Raw genomic sequence first — 16,192 nt, forward strand, 5'->3', positions numbered from 1 at the left:
GTAGTCATACATATACATACAGGGGTGGGGCTTAAGCTGTCACCAACATAATTCTGTTTTTAAGCATCTGAATTACACCTCTGTCTCTGTAGGAGAGGTTAAGCCCTGTGTACTTAGTTGACCGGTGTTCTATACGTGGTCCTCTCCTTTTTCCCCTCGACAGTAAATGTCTTACCGAAAATACCCACAATATGCTCACAGTCTATTTCTGACAGATGTTCGCCCCGGAATAGGGATGCTAGGCCTAAAGCAGCGGTTCTCAAAGTGGGATCCGGGGACCACCAGGGTGGTACCAGGGGGTCCCCAGCAAAAAGTGTTAATATAGAGTCACAATAATGTTAACCATATTTGATACTCTGATATACAAGCTCAGGGGGTATAGCATAAAGGGAACCAATTATATGAAGAAAATCTGTGCTCCTTTAGTTTGTCCACACTCCACACCTAGCATCTATCATTCACCGTTGTCGTCGTTAACATTGGTATACTGTAGGCGGGAACATTGGTGTACTGCTGCTATTGTTTGTACAGAGTAGTACAATGTCTATATTGAATGTAACATTGGTTTTAGTTTTTGTTAATTTTGTTATAGTTTACTACAATCTCCAAGGAGCCGAACAAAAAAATGTTTCACTCTTATGCACCTGTACACACGAAGTAAAAACCTTGAACCTCGAACCTTGTTTTAGTTCTGGTTTGGACTATGCCATCCTCTTGACCTAGAATGATTTATAAAACTACATTTACTGTATAGTTATTAGTTACAATGCATGGTGTGTGTCTTCTTCTTGCAACATACCTTACATTTCGAAGTCCCCAGACGTATCAGGGGGCAGACATCTCCCATCATCTGGCCCTGCGAGACTGTGAGCTAGCTGCTCGATTGTTGCTATTTTGATGCTGCACTGAGCTTCTCAGCAAAAGTGTATCGTTAATATTTAACAAAATGCTCTTATCAAATATTCCTATGCATGCTTGGAGCATGGTTTTATTTCAAACAGGGGCGCAATGCAGCGTGTGGACCGCAAACTGACTGCAAACTTTACTGTGATCGCTTAGCAACTGCCGTCATAGTCCTAAAGTGAGGTCGCAATGGTTCTTACATTTCCACTTCTTGTTTTTCAGTGGTCAAAGTACTCAACCCCATTGATTGTAGTACAGATACTCCTGGTCAAAAGAGTACCTGACAAGTGGCAACCACTACAGAGTCTGGCGGTTTCGATACCATTTCTGTGCATTCCATTTGGCCGAGCACCTACGTATACAGTACGAACACAATTGGCTTTGTTCAGGGGAGGAAAGCCAGGCAGGCAGGGAGGGTGATACTTGGGCAGCACCTGTCAGCGGGGGTGTTAAACAGGAGGAGTAGGACGGAGGTGTGATGTCATATCAGTGATTGGCTCCTCACTGGCAGGTGACTCAGAAAGGTACAACAGCACTTGCAAGTTGCAACACAAATCTGTGGGGACTAGGGTGTGGACTAAATTGGGGAGAAATAGGTGTAAAAAAGAATTGGCTACTCTAAATTATGAAAAAGAAAGATCTTCTGTCATGACAGGTTGTTTCATCTGCTCGAGTTTGGATCTTGTTTCTGTGTGATAATGATTATACAACGTAAGACAGGGCAAGCAGCTGAATGTAGGTTTGTGGTGCTGTGTAGTCTCTCAAGCCAGACACCTCTTCTGTACTCTTCTTTACTTTTGTGCAAAAGTTGCAAAAAGCTGTCACCTGTATTCAAATATCTTTAAAATATATTTTTGAATCTTCAAAGAGAACTTTGAAGGAAAACTTGCTGTCATCTATCCCCTGCTGGAGCCCGTTAGCTTTGTTTAGACTGGAAGCCAAATCCAGCCTAAATTCCAGATTGGAATCTATTTTGTTTTAAGTCTGAACAGAGAAAACATCTGATTTGAGCGACATTCAAAGGTGGTTTCAAATGCGATTCAAATCTGATTTCTAAAGATGCGTCACTCTCAACGCTCTAACCTGCTCCCAATCTAGCTGTCCAAGACATCATTAGAGAGCATGATAATTTTTATCTACGAGTGCGAGGGGTAATCGTAATCAAAACAGTAGCGGTATTCTTTTACGGAAGAAATGGCGAGTTGAGATATGTCCATTATGTCTATGCATATGTACTTACTACTTATCTTAGTTTTTGTGTCTTATGTTGTCGTCACTAGTCATGTTATGTTGCGTTCAGCGTGATTGCCTTTCTTGAACATAAGCAAATAACTTACGCCTACATCATGACATTGTTATGTCGTTACTACAGCAACCGAAGCAAATATGTCGTGCAGGGCGGCTCTGGGTTGAGTTGTTTAAATCTGAACACACAGATCCTATCGGATCACTTGTCAACTAGAAAAAGTGGCACAGGTCTCCACCAGGCCAGATCAGGTTGTGGCCTCCTGGTGGTGCTATAATAGGCCAATGTGAAAAGGGTGCCATTTGTTCTTACACCATTGATGGCAATTGACATCAAATTGACATTAAAGGCGTAAGAAGAAATGACACCCTTTTCTCATTAGCATATTATAGCGCCACCAGGAGGCCACAATAACCTGACCTGTGCCCCGAGGAGCACTTTTTCTAGTTAGCTATCGATTGCACAGGGAAGCCACGCCATTATTAGACACTGAAAAGAAAAGTACTTGCTGGTACTGTTGATGTGAACTTTTCAGTTTTTATTATTTATTCTCGAGAGACATTGAGGTTTCCCTCATTTGCAGTGTCGTCGAGATACAGTACAACATAATACAACATTTTCAAGCAATAAACAGAAAAAAACAACAGAACAACAACATTTCCTCTTTGTTTGATCTAATACATGTTTAAAAACAGTTGCAGACACTTGGGGGTAAGTCTGCAATCAAATTGACCGTATGTAATGGCAGAGCAGATCTTTAATTTAAGCTGTAAGTCGTTCCACGTGGTTGGGGCACTAAAACAAAAGGCTGTTTTCCCCAGTTCTGTGTTTACATTTGGAACCTTTAGTGTAAGCCAGTGACTGGAGCGTGTCCAATATGTTACAGGATTCCAATCCAGCAGAGCTTTAATATACTGTACAACGGTAAAGTCCCATCAATTGTTTTAAAAATAAACAGATACCAATGTTTATTTCGCCTGTCGGCCAAGGAAGGCCAGCCCACTCTGTCATATAGGATGCAGTGATGAGTTCTATAAGGTTCACCAGATATAAATCGCAGAGCAGAGTGATAAACTGCATCCAAGGGCTTGAGGACAGAAGGGGCGGATTTTCTATAGATGACATCTCCATAGTCCACAATAACTGTTTTCCTACATGGAATTAGCTCTGTTCTGGTAGAAAAAGCCAATTTTTTTGCATTAGTTTACAGACAAGATTGTCTATATGGTATACAGTAATATCGTTTTACGAGGGGATTAAGGCTAGGCAATTTAAAATATGATGGTAGTTATTATTTGCTGAGTGAGTGAGTGATGGAGTGACGGAGTGAGTGACAGACAGAATAAGACGGGTTCAATATAGATTCTCTTGTAAAACAGGATAAGGGGAGTGGTAGTCTTCGCTTGATTACTAGTACTTACTGTAGCAGACAAAAATCAACCTATGACGCATCTTGTATTTTTCTAAATGCCCTTTTCATGTAATGTTTTGCTTAGCCATGCTGTTTTCAGTGTAACCAGATTTGTATGAGCAAAATGACAATAGTTGTACATGTGATACAAATGTGATAAAAATAGTTTAGAGGAATATAACCCATGACACAATGATTAAAAGGACTCTACTGTACAGCTTTAAGAATTCAGAATAATGCTTATTTATTTTATAGGTAGAATGTATTATATTGTTTTCTTATGTTTTATCCTGTATGTCTATATCCATTCAGACAACCTAATGTGCCTAAACCTGCGTAATTCATATTACATGTAGGCCTACACGTAACATACTTCAAATGTAAAAACAAATATAAATAACAAATATATTTTTGTCCAAAGTGTCCAAAGTAACATTTTGTCTGGTACTGTACATTTTCAAGCAAGTATACTTTCTTGCTGCAAACATTCAGATATGTTGTCCTACTTATCGATTTCTACTGCAATATGCTCTGTAATAGAACTGACTAGAATTTCGCGGGCCTTCGGCCCGCTCATCCTAGCGCCAGTTGCTTGGAAAGTGCAAACTTGGCAACCTGGCTGAGTGGCCCTATTTGTTTTGCTTGTTTTTATTTCTGTCTAAAAGCAAGCATGGCAAGTGGCAATGTTTCTCTATACCAAGTTGCTTGGATGTCGTAAATGTGGCAACCTAGCGGGAATAGTATACTGTACTCCTCTGTACTGTAGTCCTCTGCACTGTCCTGTCCTGCTGCACTGCACTGTACTGTACTGTACTGTACTGTACTCCACTGTACTGTACTGTCCTCCACTGTACTGTACTGTCCTCAGCTGTACTGTACTGTACTGTACTGTACTGTACTGTACTGTACTGTACTGTACTGTACTGTACTGTACTGTGCTGTGCTGTGCTGTACTTTGCTGTACTCCACTGTACTGTACTGTACTGTACTGTGCTCCACTGTACTGTACTGTACTGTACTGTACTGTACTGTACTGTACTGTACTGTACTGTACTGTACTGTACTGTACTGTACTGTACTGTGCGGTGCGGTGCGGTGCGGTGCGGTGCTGTGCTGTGCTGTACTGTACTGTACTGTACTGTACTGTATGCCACTGTACTGTACTCCACTGTACTGTACTGTACTGTACTGTACTGTACTGTACTGTACTGTACTGTACTGTACTGTGCTGGGCTGTACTCCACTGTACTGTACTCCGCTGTACTGTACTGTACTGTACTCCGCTGTAAATGGTAAATGGTGCATTTATATAGCGCCTTTATCCAAGGCGCTTTACAGTGATTGTGCATTACATTCACCCATTCACACATACATTCATACACCGATGGCAACGGAAACCATGCAAGGCACCAACTAGCACATCGGGAGCAATTAGGGGTTCAGTGTCTTGCTCAAGGACACTTCGACAGTAACTCTGGGGGAGCCCGGGTTTGAACTGGCAACCTTGCGGTTACCATCCAGGCACTCTACCCCTGAACCACCGCCGCCCCTGTACTGTACTGTACTGTACTGTACTGTACTGTACTGTACTGTACTGTACTGTACTGTACTGTACTGTACTGTACTGTACTGTACTCCTCTGTTCTGCTCTCTTCTGTACTGTACTGTACTTTACCGTATGGTTCGGTACCATAATGTACCGTACTGTACCGTATTGTAGCATACTGGACCGTACTGTATCATACTGAACTGTGCCATACTATACTATACGGTACTGTACAATACTGTACTGTACAATACTGTACCATACTGTACCGTACTGTACTGTACGCTACTGTACTGTTCCATACTGTGCTGTACTGTGCTGTGCTGTGGCTTACCATACTGTACTGTACTGTGCTGTGCTGTGCTGTGCTGTAGCACAGGGGTTCTCAACGTTTTTGGCCGGGGACCCCCGGAAATGCTTTGGCAATGTCTCGGGACCCCCGCCCCGCACCCTCCCGACAATATAGCAATATAGCAGTCAATATAAATTGACTGCTACAATAACCTTAAACCATTTTGGGCGGGAACCCCTTTTGGTGTTTTAAGCATTGTTATAATTTAGCTATTGAAAAATAGCAGATCTACAAGCTCATAGTGCGCCACCGAGTGGCGCGCTACGAGCTTGTAGGTCTGCTATTTTTGAAAAATCGTGAAAATAAAATTTAAAAAAAAATCTTTTTTTTTTTTTTGAAAATAATTTGGGGACCCCCTAAAATAATTTGGCGACCCCCCGAGGGGTCGCGACCCACGGGTTGAGAACCCCTGCTGTAGCATACTGTGCTGTACCGCGCTGCTGTGCCCTGTGTATGTGTGTGTATGTGTGCAGAGAAAAGGGGAGGTGCCGGGGAATGAGGAAGTTGTGATGTAATTTGCATCACAGCGAAATGTTGCGCAATAACAGTGTGTCTGACAAAAGTAATATTTGTACAGTAAATATGACAGTTGCGTGGATGCAATGTAGTGCAGCTGGATTCGGGTGGCGTGCAGATTTTTTTTTGCATGGAGAGATGTGTGCTAACAGTGTGGTTTGGTAGGAGAAAGACCACGGATAAACGGCCATGTGCTTGTGTACCCCAAGGCCCCAGTGAGGCTCTTCAACGTTGAAGCACTGGGCCCTAGTGGTAAGAGGAGGGACTACAGGCAGACCCATGGATTCATGACCGGGAAACCCCATGCAGCTGGGCTTTAACATTGAGCGCTAAGGTTGCACTTCCGCATTTGACCACCAAAATTTGGTGGAGTGTGGGCAGTCAGTCAGGCATGCAGGCAGTCAGTCAGGCAGGCAGGCAGCCATATTGTGATATCAAATATCACAATATGTTGAGCAAATACCATGCCATTGATATTGTTACAACAGCATCGTATTGTGATGATAATATACATTCTTAAAAAAATCAAACCATTTCAAAGATACAGTACCAAAAGCAGCCGACAATACTATAAGGTTTGTGAGCTTGTAGTTGGCTATTTGTGCTGCCTATTTTTTTTCTTTTCTTTTTTTTTTAATGAACTAGTCTAGTATCATGTCATGATATCGATATATTGTCCAGCCCATACGTGTACAGTACATGTATACATTAGTCTGGAAGTCCATCCAGGTGTAAATATCTGTTATTTACTATGAAGGAAAGGGAGCGGAGCAGACAGAGGGAGACCCAGCTGTACAACTCTACTGGGATGTTGTAGTAGAGAGGGAGTTATTGTCCCCATAAAACCAGGAGGTGGCTTCATTCAAGCAGAAGGCGGCAGATATTTTTAGCTTTGAGACAATAGGCAGCCAGCTGAGAAAGGTTCCCTATGGTTATGTGGTTTTAGGGTTAAGTTGGTTTGTTTATCATTTGATTCCCATCAGCTGTCGCCAGAGCGACTGATAGTCTTCAGGTTCCACACTTTCTCACATTGTCAAAAATAGCAGATGTACATGCTCACAGTGAGCTTGTATATCTGCTATTTTTGAATAGCCAATGCAAAAATCCAAAATGACACAGATATTCCCGTTTTTTAATGTTAAAAGGACATATATGACAGACATTCAACACAATACCCATTATTCACATGATCATAGACATTACAACGTGACAAAGGATATGAATACGTCTTTGACAACTAGAGTCCAGTAATGTGGTCGGCTGTGTGAGGTATTTTTGAAGGTTTTGTGTGAATGTACTTGAAGAAGATAATTGTAATTACAAGAAGATCTTGTAAAAATTGTGCTTTTTTATTTTTTTAAGGAGATCTGATCTTGGTCTAGGGGTAGTCTCGCGTAGCCAGACAACCATTCCACAATTTCCGAATGCTACCGTATATAGAGTTTGGAACTACACCTCCCGAAATCTGAGTAAGGAAGCTGCCATTTCTGTTCACAAAAATATATTTTAAAATATCTTTACATTTTATTTTTGTAATTTCCATTTCTGCTGAGCAACAAGCTAGAAATGCTTAGGTGATTTCTATTTATATTGGGATACATTTGCGTGACTTCGCTTTACAGCTTACTCATGATAGAGCTTCCATTACTCCAGACTGTATGACGGAAGCATTTGAAAAATGCGAGAGGCAACAGTCTGGCCACGCAAGACTAGTCTAGGGGTAGTCTAGCAAGTAACACAAACTGGTACTCCATGTGTGGGAATTATCTCCACCAGGTGATCAGTCATGTCTCTCTCTCTCTCTCTCTCTCTCTCTCTCTCTCTCTCTCTCTCTCTCTCTCTCTCTCTCTCTCTCTCTCTTTTCTCTCTGTGTGTGTGTATACTCGCTGTTTGTCTGTCTTCCACAGCTAATCTCGCAATAGACCAATCAGTGTCATATTTCTTTTGCACACTGACAGCAGGCCAAGGACCTCAATTTCAATATTTTTCAAATCTGTCAACTATACAGTTATGTAATTTGAAGAATTTAGTGGGATAAGCATCCCGTCAGTGAGAGAGACAGAGCAAGCGAGTCATGTGAGAAAGAGTTTGAGAGTGATTAGTAGAATTGTAACTCATTATGCCACCAAACCACAACTTCTATTGAGTCATTGCGGAGAACACTGACGAAATAGTAAAATGATACACTCTACAGTGTAGAGTGTATCATTTTTGGGGGGCGGAAGTTGCAGGACTTTGGAAATGCTCAAGGAAATGACATTGACGCTTTACAAATCTGTTTACATTCTCCGTGAATGAAACAAGTGTTGTGATTGGTCGGAAAAATATCATATCCGAGGGAAATACATCTGACGGATGTTCCAGCCCGACACGTCCGCCGATACACTCTCTGCCTTAGGTTGTGACCAGGCTTTTCTCTTCGCAGATGAGTAAGGCTGGGACCGAGGCTAACGTCACCACATTTGGAGTGACACCCCTCTGCACTGTTATTGGTTAGCGAAAATACAAGGTTCACTCCAGGTTCACGCCAGTTCTCATGCTTGTCTCGGCCACGCGTTTTTTCTCCTTTGAAAACAAAACTCCTGCAGGTCTCCAAGGCTATTTCCACTGTGCCAGCCCATTTTCTGTTTTTAACAAAGGGCCACGTATCGTATGTTGTGATTACATGACACCTCTAAAGGGCCACGTATCGTATGTTGTGATTACATGACACCTCTAAAGGGCCACGTATCGTATGTTGTGATTACATGACACCTCAAAGGGCCACGTATCGTATGTTGTGATTACATGACACCTCAAAGGGCCACGTATGGTATGTTGTGATTACATGACACCTCTAAAGGGCCACGTATCGTATGTTGTGATTACATGACACCTCTAAAGGGCCACGTATCGTATGTTGTGATTACATGACACCTCTAAAGGGCCACGTATCGTATGTTGTGATTACATGACACCTCTGCAAGGGCCACGTATCGTATGTTGTGATTACATGACACCTCTAAAGGGCCACGTATCGTATGTTGTGATTACATGACACCTCTAAAGGGCCACGTATCGTATGTTGTGATTACATGACACCTCTGCAAGGGCCACGTATCGTATGTTGTGATTACATGACACCTCTAAAGGGCCACGTATCGTATGTTGTGATTACATGACACCTCTAAAGGGCCACGTATCGTATGTTGCGATTACATGACACCTCTGAAAGGGCCACGTATCGTATGTTGTGATTACATGACACCTCTAAAGGGCCACGTATCGTATGTTGTGATTACATGACACCTCTGCCAATTGCGTTGGCTCCAGATTCTCAAGTGTGCTGACTTGATCATCTGACATATTCAAGTGGCACTTCCTGATGTTGAAAGACATCTGGCACATCAAAGTACTGTGTTCAACTAGGTTCCAATTTGTCAGAGAGAGAGAGAGAGAGAGAGAGAGAGAGAGAGAGAAAGTATTATAATTGGGGCATTACTCCTGGTGGACATTTGTGCTCTACTGAGCACAACTTTTTTTTTTGTTCTGTTTCTGTCAGTGTGTAGGATTTCATGATCATATAACTGTTCTGGTTTCTTTGAGGATGATATTTTGTTGAATGACATCAAGAAGTTTAATAATTGAAGTGTTTTAATCGATTGTGTTTGTTGTTGTAGTATAGTACAAAGCATGTACTTGAACATGTTTGCATATATCTGTCAAAAGGATGAAACACAAAAATGCTTGAGAGCTAATTTCCACTTCAGTTTTTAGTGTTCCAGTTCCAATTTTGCCTGCAATTATTTATTTGTTCTGGGCACGGTTTTTCTTTCTTTTTTACATGAGTTGGGCGTCATAATCTAGAGCCGGGAAGTCCGTTCTGGCAGCCAGCTCGTAGCATGGCTCATTAGTCAATAGACTTTCAATCCATACCTCCTGGGTTCCAATCCTGCTTACGCCGCTATTTTTGTGACAACTGCAAACAACTTTTTTTTGCCGATAAAGTAAAGTTTTAGACCATGGCCGGTTAAGACTGAGGCGACAGAGACCGACTTTCATGACTGAGGTTAGGGTTAGGGTTTGGGGAAGGGTTCCGACATACAGTACATACGTTCACCCGTGGCTTCGTGCGGTGCCACTCAAAGTGACTACTGGGTTGGGCTTGCTGGATGGGCCAACCCCTAGCTAGTATGTATGTCATAAGCAGTTGAGGGCTAATTTCACCCCTGTGCATACTGTATAATTGGTATTCTGACCTGGAGATTTTCTGTTTTAAAAAGAGCTGGTCAGACAGCTGTTACCAAACAAACAGTGGCGCACAAAAGTAATGAAAAGAGCAGATCTACAACCTCAGGTTGTGAGGCGTTGTGAACTTGTGAGCTTGTACAGCAGTTTGACTATTTTGTTTCATTATCTTATTTTTGAGTGGTGCAACCACGTGTGTGGCTGGCTGGCTGCCTGGGTCTGAGCACGAAAACAGCATGGTTGTTTTTCACCACCTGTGCGCAACCTAACACACACACAAACACACGCACATATTAACTGTATATATGATGATTTCGGGTGTGCCAGTACAGTACAGTAGAGCAGGGGTTGCGAGACATGGCCAAAACATTTCCTGTGGGTAGACATAGAGTGGAGCGCGTCTTTTTGGCAGCTTAAAGGGATAGTTCAGATTTTTTTAACTTCAGCTGTATGAAATACGCATTAACCCTTAGAAGATGAAAGACGCCAATTGGCGTCTTCATCAGAATTCCGTAAATGATCAATGACGCCAATTGGCGTCTTCACAGTTTTTGATGAATCTAAACATATTAATATGCTCCGAAGCGCTGTTTAAATTCCTGAGCTTATATTCCAACTACATTACCCAGAAAACCCGTGTCACGTGACACACGTGTACGTGTTGCCATTGGAAGCTGGTCCCAACCCCTGTAAACAGTGGGGGCAGAGGGAGTCTTCATTGTTTTGCCTGTTTTGCCGTCTCGCCCGAGCGATTTTCTAGCAGAAAAAGTTGAAAGCAGTACTATTTATTTGAGCGAGTTTTGTGGTAGTAGTATTGATCCATACGCGTCCCAGTCGCCTTCTCCAGGCGGAGTAGCCCTGGTCCAGTGCTTACAGCGAGACTCGCTGCTCCCTCCCTCCTTTTTTCATTGTCTCCCCATCGTCGTCCGATGAGCTATACCGGGAAACCATTGAAGAAGACGATCAACCCGGAATGTTTTGAGGTAATCTTATTGTAGAAAATGCCCTTCTATAGTGATCAGAAATCATAAGATGATCGCTACAAATAGATGCTTGGATAATTACTACTACTAGTCAGATCATGACGCCAGAATGACTCACCACGATGGCCCCCAGCCATTAGCCAGCACCAAAGGTGCTGGCTAATGGTGTTGGTCGGTGCATTGGTGCTGGATAATGGCTGGAGGGGGGGTTGGTGTCGATCGGTTGGTGCAGTACAAATGTATCGTAGCAGGCATGCACGCATGGCAGTACAAGTATTTTCTATTGTAGCGTGCCTTATAGGCGATCTGATCTTTAGAGTAATGTTCGCTCCTTTTATTTACTGTCTACAAAGACGGAGAACAAACATGCATCGTTTACTGAAGCAACGCGTGGTTGCTTCGATCCTAGCCCCATATGTGCCCTCTCCCTACGCTCATTCTGTAGCTCATCTCGGAGCTACAGAATGAGCGTAGGGAGCTACAGAATGAGCGTAGGGAGAGGGCACATATGGGGCTACTTCGATCCTTGCTACAAGGATCGGAGGGGGGACGGGGAGTGAAGCTAACAGTAGCGTATTATATAAGATCTGTATGACGTTTCATTGACGTCTGAGCTTGCATGATAATTGCATTCATTGTATATTGTATACGGTCATGACTGTACATTGTTTAGTGTGTCTCCGTGTGATGATGATGATGACGATGATGTCAGATAGCCTACGTCCCCCGTCCCCCCCCCAACTGGCTATTGGCCGGGCTGACTACAGCTAAATGTTTATTTTTATATATTTAGAACTGGCATCAGATGAGGAGGAGGAGGAGGAGGATGATGAAGACGAAGAGTCAAGACTGCGATGGAGTTCTCCGACACTGAACCGGATGCATTCATTCATTTCAGTTGTTTTTTTTAAATTTAGCCTACACACACACACACACCGTCAAGAACAACTGGAATGCAGTGGTTTTGGGACACTGGGGAGTTTGGGGACAACTGTTTTGTATGTAGGCCTATTTATTTTCTGTATTATTTATTATAATTGTATTATGTTAGTAGTCATAAAAAATAAAAGACAAGCTTTTACAATGAGTTAGACCTGTCATGGCTATTTTGTTCACTATTCTGAGGTTTATGGTTTGACTAAGCGAGTTTCAACTGTGATTTACTCTGTAACGGTAGATGGTAAGAACCCAATTTTTTTGTTATAATACAGTATACATTCAAGTCTATATTTTGATACATATCATGGGCACAAAGTCATATCAAAACAATGTCCTTGGATGTGTTTTTTATCCAAACTGTTTTTTCACAACAGGTTTTTGAGATACATGCATGAATAGACACGGTACTGGTAAGACTATGTAAACATGGTATATATCAAAATGTGCGTTAGAATGTCTAATTTTACCCCAAAAAAGAATTGAGTTTATATGATGTTCCATTTCAGAGCTAGGGGGACTTTTAGCTGGATAGGTCAGATTGATCATGACTGACCATGCTATTTATAGATGGCAAAATATCTACAGTGGTACATGTGAGAAACTTTTTATTTTATTTTAATTGAACTAGACAACTCACCCTTTAAAATGAGATATGGCATGGGTGTGTACGCCCAGCAGAAAAAAAGTTCTTTAGAAAATAAAACTTCAACTGGTCATAACTTTTTTTGTTGTCCTAGAAACAGAAAACAGTGTAAATGCAGGCTCTTTTAAATGGCTTCCAACACAAGAACTAAACATTTTATCAACTCAGTTCATTTTTTTCCTGGAAGCAGACAAGTCAAGCTTTCTCTGAAGGTCTTTCGTTGTCACACATTCACAACAGAGAATTTTCAATAAATCATTCAAAAACGCCATTCTGCCATAGAGAAGTCTAAAAACTATATAGAAATCCATGAATATCTCAAAGAGTTAAAAGTAAATTAATCCACAAGACTAACGTAATTTGTATTGTTGACCTATTTCTAAAATATTAGTGCAACTTTCGTTCATTTTTACCCCTCACACGGAACTATGTTTTTTGTGTCCATATCACTACGCCCAAAAAAGAGTTCCATGGTCAAAGTTGAACCAAAGTTGCACTAATATTTTAGAAATAGGTCAACAATACAAATGACGTTAGTTTTGTGAATTAATGTACTTTTACTGCTTGGCCCCAGTGCCCCCCACAAAATGACTGGAACTACTTAATATTCACCAAAACCAGAGCAGAACTCCCACCACGGGACTCGGGCAATCAATTAATACAGTTGCAACCACTGTATTAATGGCAAGTATTTCATACAACTTAAGTTAAAAAAATCTGAACTATCCCTTTAATAATTTTATAAATAATTGCACATTAATAAACAATGTGCAACTTTGGTACAAGGGTGACAAAGTCAAACAGCAAGGCACTGTTGTGGAAAATGTTAAAAGCCTTTATTGATTTGGCTCATGCATACGAAGGGAGTTAAAATGCATCTATGCGTTTGCGGCACACAGCCTTCATCATGGAGACCAGCCCCCTTTTTGAAAACCAGTCCCTTGATCGACAAGTGCTCTTGGGAGGTTCCCTCGTTAGGAAGTGCCCCTCCAGCTGAATCAAGTTCCCTTGATTAGGGTGTTGGGTATAAAAAACCTTTTGGAACGCACTCGCCCTCCTTGCATAGCCTCCTTGTGCCGAAACAAGAAACAGACACCATTCGTTGCCATGGTTACCATCATGCCATTGTGTTACTTTTTAGTTTTTACAAACTATTTTGTTTGTACAATTATATTGCATTGCATCGTGTATTTGTTTGTGTGACATGTGGATTTCATTAATATGGACATTTAAAAGGAAACTGTCAAAAGGGACATTTCATATAAATCCATGGTGTTTATAAATCAGTGTGTTAAAAGGTGTTTTGTTTGTGTGATTTCATTTACAGTTTTTCACGGTGTCTTACACTTGGTAAATAAAGAGCCCTTAATTGTGAACATCAGTTGGAGCGTTGTCTATTCTGCATCAGATGAAGATTGTTTAGGAGCAGTTACACAACGCAAATGTAATTTATTTGTGGTGGTACTTTCATTTGTAGGTCGCGTTTTCCATTCGGACAGAGAGCAGTACTGCACAAGCCAATCGAGTTTAGATCGGCATAGACTCGCCCTTGAGGGCTTTATAAGCCACTTTCACTCAAAGTTGCTTGGTTTCGGACGACACGGCGCAGCCTCCCGTGAACGCGCATACCGAGTGCAAGTGTGTAGGGCGAGTGGGCGAGGAGGCGGTTTCAAAAAGGGCCTAAGCATTAATGAGGAACAAGCAATACTTAGTTACGTATACTGTATAGGAAATGACATCATAGGCTCATTACCATACTAGATTGAGCAGGTGAGTAGATAATGGGAGGGAAGAATCTTCTTTTTTTTCATACTCAAAACGTACTGTTGAATTTCATGCTTGAATGGTATTCTGTGTCTGGGAAACATGGTTTAATGGGTTCTGTTAGAAAATCTTTGTTTTCTGGCTATAAGGGGGTTTATTAGGATCAGGCAGAGTGGTGCATTATTGATTCTTAGTGTGAGGTTAGCTTTGAAGTCTTGCCTGTGTCTAGAATTGCTAAAACTGACTTTCCCTGTGCATGTGTTTCTCCTCCAGGACTACACTCTGACTATGTACTTCCAGCAAGCGTGGCGAGACAAGCGTCTCTCGTACTCTGAGATTGCACTCAATCTCACTCTGGACAACAGAGTGGCAGACCAGCTGTGGGTCCCAGACACTTACTTCCTGAACGACAAGAAGTCTTTTGTCCATGGCGTGACTGTGAAGAACAGAATGATCCGCCTCCATCCTGATGGAACCGTTCTTTATGGTCTCAGGTAAGCCCTCACCTGTCCTGGTATCTCACCATGTTCGGATAGCACCTGGTTGATCATTTGATTAACCACTTAAATATACATACTGTAGATGACCATAGTCCACTCTATATTACTTATACAGGTCTGTATCTCTGAGCCGTGGCGATGGGCTATTTTCTAAGAATGTTCACACCCAGAATAGCAACGCTGTAGGCTTTGTGTGGTGTTCAGATTATTAGCTGGATACAGAAAAAGATTGCAATTTAGTCTCTTCTCTTTTGGGTCAGCATACAACATTATTGTTAACGTCCGTATTGTAGGCAGGAGTGAGTCTCATGCATTTTAGTCTCTCCGCTGGCCCCTGCTGATTATCGATATCAATAATTGATTTGTTATCAATAATGAAGCAGTGCAATACAAATAGAGGAAATGTATTTGATCGTGCAGACTGTTTCTCTTCATCTAGAAAACATCTCTTTGTGGTGTTAGTCTCTGATGCTTGTGAGAAGATTGCTATCCATAATTGATAGATCATAATCAATAATGTAGCAGTTCAATACAAACGCAGAAGCTGTATTTGCATTGCTGCAGCATATTTGATTGCACACGCCAGCATATTCTGTCCATGTTGTTGCCATACTGCTGGCCGCTGTCGCCAGTTTTCTGCCCCTCTGACCCATAGAATGCCATCTATAAAGTGTCTCTAGAATGTACTTGTGTATTCACAATATTAACATTGCAGTTGTTCATTCACTCCTTCTCCCTCTCTCTTTCCATTGTGCTTCCCCTCTTGTACGAAGACGGCTTAAAAAGTTTAAGTATCTGCACTGCACCAGAGAATTTGTTGCTTTTTCTTTCTTTTTTTTTGCTACAAAAGTAAATAAGTGTAATTTATCATGCTCTGCTTCTAGCATAAGAGCTGAAACACTTTTCTTTTGCATACAAAAACAAAAAATAATGGAGGAGGGAGGCAGGGGTGGGTAGGTGGGAGTGACTTTATGGTTGTAATTTCAAATGGCGTGTCAGTACCGGGGTCAGTACCACTACCGATGCCTCTGGGCTCCTCTCTTATTTGCGTCCTGGGTTGGTTTCCGCGTCTTATTTAATGCTAACACAAGCTGCTGTCGGGGTCAGCCAGGTCACATTCCTGTGTGTGCTCAGAACAGCAGGGCTCTGTGGCTGATGGCGG

General features: G+C 41.9%; 1 protein-coding gene across 2 annotated transcripts in view; it reads left to right on the forward strand.

Moving 5' to 3' along the window:
- gabrb2a (gamma-aminobutyric acid type A receptor subunit beta2a) overlaps nt 1–16,192 on the forward strand; it is a gene marked incomplete at both ends in the record, with an annotated part of 83,959 nt that overhangs the window by 32,827 nt on the left and 34,940 nt on the right. For both annotated transcript variants that reach the window (XM_079503398.1, XM_079503399.1), the window contains one exon: nt 14,804–15,024. In XM_079503398.1, the coding sequence (XP_079359524.1) occupies nt 14,804–15,024 (221 nt within the window). The remainder of the gene's footprint in view (nt 1–14,803; nt 15,025–16,192) is intronic.

The sequence above is a fragment of the Electrona antarctica genome, assembly GCF_951216825.1.
Source record: "Electrona antarctica genome assembly, chromosome: 1".
Classification (NCBI taxonomy): domain Eukaryota; kingdom Metazoa; phylum Chordata; class Actinopteri; order Myctophiformes; family Myctophidae; genus Electrona; species Electrona antarctica.